Here is a 14,408-nt window from a genome sequence, read left to right as displayed (position 1 = left end):
TTCCTCCTCTGCTGTATCTTCCCAGAATACATGCCAGTCTGTTCCAGAGGGCCCCTCAACCCTCAGGAACAGATGGGGGGGCACAGGGGTCTGCATCAGAAAAAGGGAGGTAGGAAAGTCCCACTCCATCAACAGAGTTCTGTTCTGTTCATGAAACAGAAGTTAGGATCCAAGTCACAGTCATATTTATTAGTTCAACGCTACACTAGAGAATGAAACCCTTGACACTGTAGAGTTCTCCAGACACATAATCATATTCAGATATGTATCAGCATATAGGCATTTACCAATAATATTTCTGGAAAAATTATAATAACCTATACTTAATCTGTTACAGTCCAACTCCAGGCACAGTTACTTGAAAGTAAATCCCAGTGAGTTCCATGGGACTTATTCCCAAATAAGTATGAATGGGATTTCAGCCTTAATTCCATTTTCTAATTGCATATTTTAAATCTACATTTGAAGAAATTATTAATAGTATTTCTGTCAGCCCTTAATACTGGTGCCAATGTTTTTTTCCCTACTACCTAGTACTTTAACTGGTCAACACTTCCTTTCTAATTATTCAGTGCACTTTCAGTAATTAGTAACATTTCTTCCAGCTGACAGTTCCAATAAGAGTGCAATCCTATGCATGTTTAGACAGACAACATGGCTGGCTGGGGAATACTGGGGGTTGTAAGACTTTTTCTGTCTAAACATGCATAGGATTGCACCATAAGGCTTTCTTTACATTAGTATTGTATTGTATAAAAAGTCATTAGACAAATGACCTTTACTACTAAATTATGCTAAATCAGATACTTGATGTCTACCATTTTCTGACATACTGGAGCAATATCTTCACCTACTATTGAATAATTAATATAAGATACAGATTTGCTCTGTACTGTGTAATCTTCTTGAATGGCTACTAGATAGAATCAGTGTTGATGTTGAAGAGTCTTCTAGACCAGCATTTTGGATCTGTGGGCACATTTGGGAATTTGAGAATCTGCTGTGGGCACCATGACAAAATGCCTAATCAGTAGATTGCCACTTTGGCGTCTACCTGTTGTGTCTATGGATCTTAAGCTGCTTCTTATTCAGCAAAAGCTTTTGTTTCATGCCTATTGGATCCTGCAACATCTTCCTAATAAGGGATTGTCTAAGTTGGCTAATTGCTGGTGGTGCAATACAGCTACTGGTTCTTTTAAACATGTTTTGGCAATTTCCAGTAGCTGCTTCTTTTTGTGGGGAAGTTATTACCCAGATAAAATTTGTGCTTGAACGGTCTAATATTTACTGATGTACACACTTTTAAATTATTTACCTGCTTCGTGGAAATTAACAAATGGTCAGCATAAATGCATTCTCTGTGCCCTTTTGACAGCTAAAAGACAGATATTGCAACATTGAAAGGATAAACACTCACCTCCAATAATGTAATGGATTGAGGACCTTACAACACTTTTAATATTTGAACGAGTGACATATAGATGTGACTTTCAAATGGATATTTATTTGGATATTTGGTTCACTTTTGTTGAAGCCTATGCATGCTAGAAAGCTGTATGCATTTCATACAAGTTCATGTATGTCTATTAAAAGGGGGGGTGAGTTTTGCAGGTGCCCACAGGCACCACATTGGGGACTTCTTTACAGGTGCCACGTAAGGTGTCTGGAGGTGCTGCATTGGGGACTCCTGTTCTAGGCCATGTCAACAAAGCCCCTGCATAAACTGGAAATCCAGAGCTAGAGCTTCTCCAACAGATGGCTGTCCAGCTTCCACTTGAAGATCTCCAGCAAGGGAGAGATCACCAACCCCATCCTCAAGTAATTGGACCCATTGTTAAACTACTCTTACTGTTACAAGTTTCTCCTGATGTTCAGCTGCAATCTACCCTTTGGTAATGTAAGCTCATTAGATCTAATCCTGCCCTCTGAGGCAGCAGAGAACAAGTATTTGCCCTCTTTTATGTGGCAGCCTTTTAGTATTTGATGAGTATTATTTATTTATTTTGATTTGTACCCTACCTTTCTACCAAGAAAAATGGCACATATCAATTCCCCACCCCCCAAGTCTCCTCTTTTCAAAGCTAAATATACCCAGCTGATATATTTTGCACCCCATCCCAAGTGGCTCTACTTCTGAGTTTTGTTGTGGGGAAAGTCAGCAGCTCATTATAGAGAGATAATAACTCCCTGCAATGCTTCTCATACCGTAAGCTCAGAAATGCCAGAAACATCTGTCTCTTCACAAGCTTGCACTTGAAAGGACAGACTGGGACACTCACCCAGCAGTGGAACTGCCTGCAAGTGCTCCAAGAGCAACAAAGGATTGTATCAGAATAAGGAGCATTTCGCACTCCCTGTTCCAGAAAGAAATGTGCAAGGGAGTGGAGATGTGAACATAGCCTAATCTGAAGGTGGAAAGTGCTATCCATAGCTTCCCAGGGGCTGGGGCCCCCTCGGGGTGGGGATTTAACAGCACATACCTCAAGATGCCGGTATCAGTTCAGTGGGTATTATATTATCTGAAAGTCCTTCTAAATGTCTAAATTAAATCAAGCTTTTTGCTGAATATGCAAAATATAAAATACGTATACCAAGAATTCAAAGGTATTTTATACAAAAAAGGCCTCACCAGTGGTTTGCTTTTGTGAAGCACAATAGATAAGTTCTGAAACTCAAAACTCAGAAACAAATGAAATGTAGTAGTACACAATTTGTTCTGAATACCCGTAGGTATGTTATATGCATGGTGTATGTCAAACATCCTTTTTGATATATTCACGATGCATTTCATCATCCCATGGAAAATAAGGATATAAAAATAACTGTATAAAAATAGGGTAGTGGCTAGAAAATGTTTACATTCATTAAGTCTGGTGCAATTCAATTATTGCCCAGAACATTTGATTATGCATATCCTAAAGATTGGCAAATCTAGCATCTGTGGGTATGTTTTCTAATGTAACTTCCAAGCCTTCCATTTCAGTGCTTTTTTGTCCTCGGACAACAACCTTTACATATTTTTCAGAAGCATGTTTCGATTTTGACTGAATGTTATTTTCCATGGGTATGCTTTCTTGAGGAGAGTATTCCATATTATTTAACCCCTCCTGGCAGCACTTTGGATAGTTCTTAAAGCATTCGAAGGGATCATTGCACTTTTCACAAGGAAAATAAAAACATCCTTCCACTGTCTGCACAGAGTTACTGCTGGACTCATTTCTTCCTTTAAATGATTTCAAGTGGACCTCTAGAACTGACCTATAAGTGCAGTTCTGTACACATTTCAAACAAAAGCAAGTTTTGAAGCATAATTTTTGGAGAACTGCGAAATCTTTGGCAATGGTGCTTCGAAAGTTGGGCTTTAGAACAAAGTACATAATGGGGTTATACAGCATTGAAGACTTAGCAAATACAGCTGGTACTGCAAAGGCTAAGGGAGGGATCCTTTCAATTGATCCAAAGGCTGCCCACATGGCAATGACGGCATATGGACTCCAGGCAGCAAAAAATCCAATGCATACAGCAATGCTTAGCTGGAAATGTAAAAACAGAAGTTTGTGTTATTCAAAGAAATCAGAATAGCAGCAGCTGGTCAAATTAATAGATGGCCTAGTCTACTGCCTTACCTCCAATATCAGCTTAGGTCTGATACATCAAAAGTAGGTCAGACATTTGGTTTTTCAACCACTTTCTTAACTATCCCACTTTTATTACCTCAAAAACACATTAAGGTTTGCAGCTCTAACAATTTTGGTACCATCCATGATATAATAATTGCATTGGTTTTACTGCTTTTAATCGACTATACATCCTTTTAATTTTGTGAACGACTTCATAGTTGAAAAGCGGCATAAAAATATGGCATACAAATTCAGGCTAAATATACTTACTTAGGAGTAAGTACCATTGAAGTGAATGGGGCTGATTCTGAGTAGAGATGCACAAGATTGCGCTGCCATTCATGATTTCTAATAGTCAGAGGTTTACATACAGCTTAAGTACATTCTTCCTGCCTTGACTAGCAACTAATGAGGGCTCCATTCCCTAGAGCAAGGGTGTTGAACCTCAGGCCTAGGGGCTAAATTTGGCCCTCCTGGGTTCCCCCAGATGGCCATGTCCCCTTCCCCCGGCTCCACCCTCTTTCCCCTAAACATCAGTTGACTGGTACTCTCCTGCCCTTTGTGCATTTTTTTCTTAAAAGACTGAAATGCCTCCCCTAGGGCTCAGCTACTGGCAGTAAGAGCTTTAAGCTACAATATGCTGATATTTTTGACCCCAGCCACCACTGGAATTTGGCCCCCAAGAGCTTCTCCAAAATTGAATTTGGCCCTCGGGCTGAAAGAGCTCCCCCGCTAATGCCCTAGCGATCTGCTTAATATGTCTTGGTTCTCTGCCACAAGTTTATTTGCCACCAGAACCACCAAAGAACAACAGCTACTACTGTTACTTAAGAACATAAGAATAGCCCTGCTGGATCAGACCAAGGGTCCATCTAGTCCAACATTCTGTTCATACAGTGGCCAACCAGCTGTCGACAGGAAACCACAAGTGAGACATGAGTGCAACAGCACCCTCCCACCCACATTCCCCAGCAACTGGTGCACATAGGCTTCTTGAATCTGATACTGGAGGTAGCACATAGCCCTTAAGCTTAGTAGCCATTGATAGACTTCTCCTCCATGATTTTGTCTAACCCCCTTTTAAAGCCATCCAAGTCGGTGGCCATCACTACATCTCATGGTAGCAAATTCCATAGTTTAACTATGCACTGTGTGAAGAAGTACTTCCTTTTATTTGTCCTGAAACTCCCACCAATCAGCTTCATGGGATGACCTTGGGGTCTAATATTGTGTGATAGGGAGAAAAAAGTCTCCCTATCCACGTACTCCACACCATGCATAATTCTGTAGACCTCTATCACGTCTCACCCTCCTTTTTTCCAAGCTAAACAATCCCAGCTATTGTAACCTTCCCTCATAGGGGAGATGCTCCAGCCCCTTGATCATTTTAGTTGCCCTTTTTGGCATTTTTTCCAGCTCTACAGTATCTTTTTTTAGGTGTGGTGACCAGAACTGTACACTGTATTCCAAGTGTGGTCACGCCACAGATTTGTATAAGGGCAGTATGATATTGGCAGTTTTATTCTCAATTCCTTTTCTCATTATGCCTAATGTGGAGTTTGCCTTTTTTTTTACAGCAGCCACACACACAGTTGACGTTTTCATTGAGCTATCCACCACAACCCCAAGATCTCTTTCTTGGTTGGTCACTGCCAGCTCAGATCTGAAGTTATACTTGAAGTTGGGAATTTTGCCCCAACATACATCACTTTACACTTGTTTACATTGAACCACATTTGCCATTTGGATGCCCATTCTCCCTGCTTATTTAACTTATATGCAGAGTACATCATGAGAAATGCCGGGTTGGATGAATCAGAGGTCGGAATTCAGATTGCCGGGAGAATTATCAACAACCTCCGATATGCAGACGATACCACCCTAATGGCAGAAAGCGAAGAGGATCTCAAGAGCCTCTTGTTGAGGGTGAAAGAGGAGAGTGCAAAAGCTGGTTTGAAACTCAACATTAAAAAAACGAAGATCATGGCATCTGGCCCTATCACTTCCTGGCATATAGAAGGGGAAGAAATGGAAGCAGTGACAGATTTTACTTTCTTGGGCTCCAAGATCACCGCAGATGGTGACTGTAGCCATGAAATTAAAAGACGCTTGCTCCTTGGGAGGAAAGCTATGGCAAACCTAGACAGCATAGTAAGAAGCAGAGACATCACCTTGCCGACAAAGGTCCGCCTAATCAAAGCTATGGTTTTCCCAATAGTAATGTATGGCTGTGAGAGCTGGACTATAAGGAAGGCTGAGTGCCGAAGAATTGATGCTTTCGAACTGTGGTGCTGGAGAAGACTCTTACGAGTCCCCTGGAATGCAAGGAGGTCAAATCAGTCCATCCTAAAGGAAATCAACCCTGAGTGCTCATTGGAAGGACAGATAATGAAGCTGAAGCTCCAATATTTTGGCCACCTAATGCGAAGAGAAAACTCCCTGGAAAAGACCCTGATGCTGGGAAAGACTGAAGGCAAAAGGAGAAGGGGACGGCAGAGGATGAGATGGCTAGATAGCATCACGGATGCAATGAATATGAACTTGAGCACGCTCCGGGAAAGAGCGCAGGACAGGAAGGCCTGGCGTGCTATGGTCCATGGGGTCATGAAGAGTCGGACACGACTGAACGACTGAACAACAACAACAACAATGCCCATTCTCCCAGTTTTGGAGAGATCCTTTTAGAGCTCTTCACAATCCCTTTTTGTTTTAACCACCCTAAATAATTTGGTGTCATCAGCAAACATGGCCACTTCACTGCTCACTCCTAATTCCAGATCATTTATGAACAAGTTGAAAAGCACTGGTCCCAGTACAGATTTCTGTGTGACCCTACTATTTACTTCCCTCCATTGGGAGAATTTACCATTTATTCCTATTCTCTGCTTCCTGCTCTTTAACCAGTTACTAAGTTTAACCGGTTACTAACCAGGTCCCATAAGAGGACCTCTCCTCTTATTCCATGGCTGCTAAGTTTGCTCAGGGGTCTTTGGTGAGGGACTTCATCAAAAGCCCCTTGGAAGTCCAAGTAAACAATGTCTATCCGATCACCCCTGTCTACATGTTTATTAACACTCTCAAAGAACTTTAAAAGGTTAGTGAGACAGGACTTACCTCTGCAGAAGCTGTGTTGATTCTTTTTCAGCAGAGCTTGTCCTTCTATATGCTTAATAATTTTTTCTCTAATAATGCTTTCAACCAATTTACCCAGAACAGACATTGAGCTGACCAGCCTGTAATTTCCTGGATGCTCCCTGGATCCCTTTTTAAAAATTGATCACTGCATTCTATCACAGACAAGGAGATCCAGTTGCATCCTGTAAGGTGGGATGGGCAACTTGTGGCTTTCCAGATGTTTTGGCCTACAACTCTCATCAGTCTTAGATAGCATAGCCAATGGTGAGGAATGATGGGAGTTGTGGCTCTCCAGATGTTTTGGCCTACAAGTTGCCCACCCTGACATAGAGATACCAGTAGCATGAATTGAAGAAGTCACCATCACAAGAATCATGCCAGTTCATACAACGTTATATTTACTCCAAGAAAAAGGAAGGATGCAGCACCAATTCCGAAATCCAAAAGTATATGAACCTTAAAAGGTGCTTTTTCAAAGTAAATCATCCAATTTAATGATATACCAAAGAAGATGTTATGCTCTACCAGGCACAGAATCACATATCTAGCGCTGAATCCTTAATATTTTCCATTTTAATATTTAAAGGCACATTTCTAAACCTTTTGGTTTTGGAGAAACAGCTAGGAAAAAACATATTCTTTCTTGAAGAAAGAAGACCAGTCAGGAAAGGCTGGATGTGGCCAGCAGGTGGGGCTTCAAAAGTATCATAGCTCTCCATCCCTCCCCAGAAGTCAGTACTTCTTCTGAACTCAGCCCTGATTTGCATTTTCTTCAATCCATCATTATTTTCTTCATAGCACAGTTACAGAGAGAGACTGAGAGACTGACAGTAGAAAGGATTAATTTATATTTGCTGTTTTTCCTACATAGAGATAATTTCCATGTAAGAAAGGTGTGCACTTCCATATTTGATGTGTGGCATGAGTATTTATTTGTCACACATACATGAAATGGGAAGAAAGTTCACTGCAGCAAAATAAATGCTCACATCATACTTCATCTGTGATAGTGCACATGCTTTTTCCTATTTGGAAATTCACTGCTGTGTAAGAAGTACACCAGTGTAGAGATTTGCTTCTGTGTAAGAAACAAAATGTTACATATAAAGTAATTGTAATTCACTCTATTTTAAAACAGGAACCCCCCAACAATATCTTAATTAATGAATGTCTAAACAGCATTTTCATTTTACAAGAAGTCGTATCTTGTAAAAATAGCAAACAGGTGTTCAATGTTCTCAGAACATTTATTGTTATGGCCAATGCTCTGTCACAGCATGCACTATGAAACCTTTCCACACAATTTATTGCACAAAACACATTTTCTGTATGTGGTCCACATATCTTCCATTAGGATGCCATTTTTCTTGAAGTAATATTACATTTCACCAACACATTTTTGTAGCTGACAGCTGCATAAAATGTGGCTGCACAGGTATCATGTAAGTTCAACACTAAACTGAAGTGAAAGCCAAACTAGGAGGCTAATTGTGCAAATGTTTATGCGAATCCATATGCATACACAATGGTGTGTCTGTGGTGGCACATGTTCCTGCTTGGCTCTGTGTGCAGATGCATAATCAGTCTGTTTCTATATTTCTCTTACCATCTGACTACATTGGCTTTCATGTAGACTGCAGTGCAACAGGTCCTGTACTCCCTAGGTTACTCTCTGTGGTTTCATGGATTGTCCCTCATCTCCAATTATCTGACCTCACACCAGTTCACTACTGGCAACTGTCCCACCCTTGTGCCATATTTTTTTTTGTCCTATGGCTTGGCTAGTGGGTTTCAATAGCTAGGAAATAGCTAGTTCTTCCTGAACAGGGTCTCAAGCTTGAACAGCTTCAGTATCCTGGACAGAACTGCAGGTGATGACTCAGGGACTGTGGCCTCAGATTCAGGACCCTGGAGAGCAATCCATCAGCAAAGATAAAGACAAGTTATCCCTGCACTGGCCTAGCGTGACATATAGGGCTTACTAGCCAGGCCAGGAGAGTCCCCCTGGGAACTCCACCTCCTCAAGTGCTGCATCTAGTGGGCCAGTACCCTTTCCGGTAGTTGCTGGTTTCTTCGGGGTGGTAAGTGTCTGAGCATCTGGTTGGGGAATGCTCCAAAGGACTCTCTACTCACTTGAGGAGTCAGAGGGCAATGGTGATTGAGTGAGCAAGATGCAGGACCTGAAGTGGAAGCCCCCACTTGCAAGGTCTGGGAATTGGTTCTGACTTCTCCTCAGAGTCACTGCCACTGGAAACCTGAGACTTCAAGGGCACATGGACCCGGGCCATAACAGTAAGTGGCATACCTTCTCCCCACAGCCAATAATGTAGTCTAGTTCTGTGTGTGAACAGAAGCTGTAGTTTTGAGACAGACAAAGAAGCAAAGAAAGAGTGCTAACTTCTGTAAAGTACCTTTTGGTTGCTTGGAGATCTGATGTGGCACAGTGGAATTTGTTTGTAGGAAGGCTATGATATCTACTCCACCTATGTTTAATTTGTACATTTGTAAACAAACTCAAATATTACATTAAGGCCTTAAGCCTCCAATGGTTTCTCCTTCCAAAAGATACCAAATCCAGATAGGTACTGTCCCTGGTGCTTTTCACTGCTCAGGGGAGTGGGGAGTACATAAAACAGCATGTCTCCTGAAGCAAGGGAGTAGCTGATAATGTTTAACATAGGAATGCAGGAAGCTGTCTTATACTGAGTTAGACCATTGGTCTAACTAGCCCAGTATTGTTGACACTCGCAGCAGCTCTCCAGAATTTCAGCCAGGAGTTTTTCCAGCCCTACCTGGAGATGCCGGGGATCAAACCAGGGACCTTCTGCATGCAAAGCAGGTGCTCTATCGCACTGAGCCATGGCCCTTCCCTGTTTTAGTACTTCATATTGCAAGTTTTGTCCCACTCATAGTTCCTGATAAATGGAAGCTACAGTGCCTTTCTTAAATCATTCTTGAAACCATCCCAGTATATTATCAGTTAATGAACTGTCTTTGTTCAGATATTAGAAAAAACAGCTGTTAAGCATTGCCCCAGTAAGGTATCACATCTTAGGTTTAAGCTATGAATGCAATATATTATTTAGGAAACTGTAAAGTAAGTATAATAAAGCGCAATACATCAGAGTGCTCAGAGATCCTCCTAGGGCCCTGTAACAACCTAGGTTTAGCTGAGCTGGGTTCCAGACTAACCCAATGGAACAGGCTACAAGATATTAGGGATGTCAGAGAATTCTGCCACGGACTCCAGTCCATCACGGATTCCCTTCGAATCCGTGGCGGAACAGCCTTGCCCCCCCCCCGCCACCCTGCGGAATCCCCCCGGGATGGAGCTTACCTGGTGGTGGATACGGTGGCAGCAGCGGCTCTGGCTGGACACCCAGCCAGCCGCAGCCAGGCTGCTGCAGCCACAAATGGCCACAAATGGTGTAGCGGCCGCCATTTGCATCCCTGCTCTTTGCCATGATAGGCTACGTAAATCCTTACATAGCCTATCACGGCTGACTGCAAGCACGCAAATGGTGGCCGCTACAATGGCCGCCATTTGTGGCTGCAGCAGCCCAGCCTCGGCAGGAACGCCAGCTGCGGCCGGCCCCGGCTGGCCAGAGAGGATTCCGGGGGGAGGGACGAAGCGCCTCCCCCCCACTGCAGATTGCCCAGCGCGGAGCCAGGTAAGGCTTTTGTACATCAAGATATATAGATTTAGGGCACAATCCTATGGCCGCTAGTCAGCAGCTAGACAGCCATAGGATAGGTCGATTCCTGGGAACCAACCTTGGAGCCCATGCTCCGAGGTCAGTTCCCGGAGAACCGACCCGCATTCCCTCAAGGCGCTGCCTCGTAGAGAGTGTGGATCGGCCCTGCGCTCCATGCTCATATGAGCAGTGCAGAGCGGTGAAAACAGGGCATTCCCGGGGGCAGGGTGGTCGGAAATGCCAGTAAGACACATCCTACGTGTCGTCCAGCTGCCGCTTCCTGCACCCCGAGGTCCAACAGCTAGACAGCCGAAATTTGCTGTCTAGCCGTGAAAGCAGGACAAAGGGAGCAAGGAGGAGATCTGCTCCTCACCACTCCTCCTGCCCTGCACTGGATAGGTCATTGCCCCAGGCTCAGAGGCGACCATCAATCCACATAGGATTGCTCCCTTAATTAATTTTGCTACACATATTCACCCACTTTCAAGGAGTGAGAAGCTTTAGGAGTTCCAGTACTTACCTAAAATTCAGTTTCCTTTGGAAGAGATAAATGAATAACTATGGCATTTCTATGATATAATGTTCATTTACACATATAGATAGGCTGAGCATAAAGTGAGGGTTCACAGCATTAACTCTCCAATGGATTCCTGCTCTTCATCGGGGGATCTAGGGGAACCCATAGTGCCATCGAATTTCCTGCAGAGAGCAAAGTCACCTCTCAGTCTCTTTTTCAGACTTCATTCCAGCACAGACCAACTTCCTGTTACACACACACACACACACACACACACACACTTCTTTCCCTTCCTCTCCTTGGGGAGGGGGAGATGAAAGATGAGTAATCTCTGTCCATCACCTATGCTTTCTTGGGCAATCCTAGCTCCCATTGAAACACATCACTGGAACATTACCAGCTATCAGCTTCCTTTAAGAATAATTGCCTCAAGACACCCACGTTGATAGCTTTAATTACATAAGTCTTAGCATCAAGAATTACAGAACTGGAAGGGATCCTGAATCTCTTTGCAGTCATAGGCACTGGGCTGTAAGGGATCCCTGGAAGGTCATTCAAACCAACCTTTAACAATTTCAGACTTCCAGAGTTTGACACTTTAATCTGATAAAGGAACCTACATTTAGGGACTCCTTTTCTATTTACTGTTAAATATATATTAATTTGGAATCAAGCCAATGCTAGCAAGACTCTTACAGTCAAGAAGGCAGTACTTCATTTGAAGCTATAATTCACTTAGGGTACAATCCTATGCATGTTTAGACAGAAAGAAAAACTTCCAACTCCCAGCATTCCTCAGCCAGCCATGCTAAGGAATGCTGGGAATTGTAGGACATTTTTCTGCTTAGCCATGCATAGGATTGCACTCTTACCAGATTAACAGTAAGTAGATTATAGTTTCAAAAGTGGCACTGGCCACCTGACTGTAGAAGCCTTGCTAGTATTGGCTTGATCCTAAATTAGATTTTAAATTATCTCAGCCTTCTTGAAAATTTCATTGGGCCAGCACCCCAAAATCTAAACTCCTCTTTCCCTAGAGTGCCCTTAAAAACAAAGCTTTTCTCCTTTGAAAAAATGTCATATATGTCCCATCAGGACAATTTCTGTCCATCTGCCATCGGAAGATGTGTGTTTTCTAGCTTAGCTACCTTACATTTCAGAAGGACATCAGCATTGTAACACCAATAAAGAGATAGTTATCAAGAAAAACAGAAGGATAACACCACTTCTAATTTTTCAAAGCTGCCTGTTCACTTTGATATTATTCTAACTCTTGTTTTCAATAAAAACATTGTCTCTATGTCCAAATGTTCCAGACTAGTGTAATACTGCAAGTTCAAATCACCTATGCCCATAATCATTCTGAAAAACTGTTGATCTTAGGAGTCAGTAAAGGGAGGGCTTGAAGAATCAATGCCTAGAGTGTGGAGGTCCCAGGCTCTACCCCAAAATACCATCCTCAAACACCCCTTCAGAGCATCTTCTCCAGGGAGGGGGAAAGGGAGAAGCTAGAGACCATTTATAGAAGGCAGTTGGCAGCTTAGGAAATTTGCAAGTTTGAATGAATGCAAAAGACCCTGTTACTTTAATAGATCACTATTTGGCAATATAAATTGCAGGTATAGGGGGCTCTACCTGGATTGGGACCACAGTGCAGGATAAGGTTAAAATCCTGCCCTCCATGCGAGGATCCCCCTTACTCTAGAGTAAAAAAGAAGTACCTGATTGCTATGTCTTTGAAGTAAAATCTCCTTTAGGTGTAGGTCTAGGCCTACAAGATTCCGGGTTCAGACATCAGAAAGCTTGACCATACACAGCTTTTGTTTTTAAAAAAATCAAACTACACACATATTGTCTACCCACTCAATGGGTTTTCAAGTGATGCCATATGGCTGCCAACAAGCCAAGTAGTTTCAGAGTCTCTCTATGGAAACAGAGAGATGGCACCCACAATGTCTGACCTGCAATGATTTCTAAGACCTCTGGGGAAGGGTAATTGAGTTAGTAAATAAATGTTTATCAGTAGAAGAAAAAGCAGTAGGAGTGGCAGCAGAGTAACTATATCGTTATCTTTATGCATGTTACAGTCAATAAACTGGAATCTGCAAGCATGCAGCAAAGACGGGAAATAATTGTAGCAAAGGACGTTAACAGCACAATCCTATGCATGTCTATTCAGAAGTAAGCCCCATTGTGTTTAATAGGACTTACTACCAGGTAAGTATGCATAGGATTGCTACCTAATTAATAATAAAGATGAATACCTCAACTGCGAGGTTTTCCTATACTTGTTTAACCCTACTAAATTGAAAGAGAAGTTTGGGATTGACACTTGAGATCAAGGCTACACTGGAGCCCGAGAGGAAGCTGCCAGAAAAAAGGCTGTGCCCACATGCTACTATTCCTCATCCCTACTTTATTCTATTTCTGCAAAATATGACATCTCAAAAAAAAAAAAAAAAGTATCTGTCATTGGTAAATAATTACCTCTTCTAGCCTGTAGCTGGAAATGCCCGATAGAAGAGGTCCCATCTATCTTCCAATGCATAAAATACAGTAAAGTTTTAGAGATTTTCTATCTCTTTTATTGGAAGCACAGAGTTTCACATGAAGCTTGAAGTCATAAATATAGTAACACCTTCAAGCATTATGTGCATCAAAATAAAACTACAAAATAATATTCAGAACATATGTATGAGAGAGTGCTAAATAGCAAAGCCAGCAACTTGTATCCAACATTAAAAAGCAAAAACACGAACAAAGCCTCTTTGTTTTAAACAAATAGGGACCAAGACGCATTCACCCTTATGCTATATTTTGAGGTCATAGATTAAATAATGATTTCATATTTAGCATGCTTCAAAGCTGAGCAGGATCATTTACTTGAAATACAGGTATATACCACAAGTGACTTTACATTCCAATTCCAAAGAAGGGCAATGCCAAAGAGTGTTCAAACTACCGTACAATTGCACTCATTTCACATGCCAGCAAGGTTATGCTCAAAATCCTACAAGCTAGGCTTCAGCAGTATGTGAACTGAGAACTACCGGAAGTACAAATAGGGATGTATGAAAGCCACTTACTGTTTCGCGGATCTGCTTTGCGGTGGGGGGGGGGAGACGCTCCGTCCCTCCCCCCGGAATCCTCAACAGGAGGGGAGGCGCTCTGTCCCTCCCCCCGGAATCCTGCCTGGCTGGCTCCACTCTGCAGGGATTCAGCAGAGCCGCCGGCCGGCTCTGCCCGCAGCCGGACATCCGGCTGCTGGGCAGCAGGGATGCAAATGGCGGCAGCTGTAGCCGCCGCCGTTTGCTTCCCTGTACTTAACCATGATAGGCTACGTAAATATTTATGTAGCCTATCACGGCAAAGTAAAAAAAACACGTACGCAAATGGCGGCCGCTATGTGCGTTCATTATTTTTAGCCGTTCTAGCCTATGT

The 14,408-nt window shown here is 42.6% G+C and overlaps 1 protein-coding gene across 1 annotated transcript in view; it reads right to left on the bottom strand.

The window, feature by feature from the left end:
- Positions 1–2,915: 2,915 nt before the first annotated feature.
- Positions 2,916–14,408, bottom strand: part of LOC146347016 (opsin-5-like) — a 31,670-nt gene continuing 20,177 nt past the window's right edge. Inside the window, exon 5 of the mRNA XM_084851459.1 lies at positions 2,916–3,533. Within this exon, the coding sequence (XP_084707585.1) occupies positions 2,916–3,533 (618 nt within the window). The remainder of the gene's footprint in view (positions 3,534–14,408) is intronic.

The sequence above is a fragment of the Heloderma suspectum genome, chromosome 4 (genome assembly GCF_057233095.1).
Source record: "Heloderma suspectum isolate Gila_16-S chromosome 4, 16-S_ref, whole genome shotgun sequence".
Lineage (NCBI taxonomy): Eukaryota > Metazoa > Chordata > Lepidosauria > Squamata > Helodermatidae > Heloderma > Heloderma suspectum.
The sequence above is the reverse complement of the archived record's forward strand: the minus strand, read 5'-3'. Positions and strand labels throughout refer to the sequence as shown.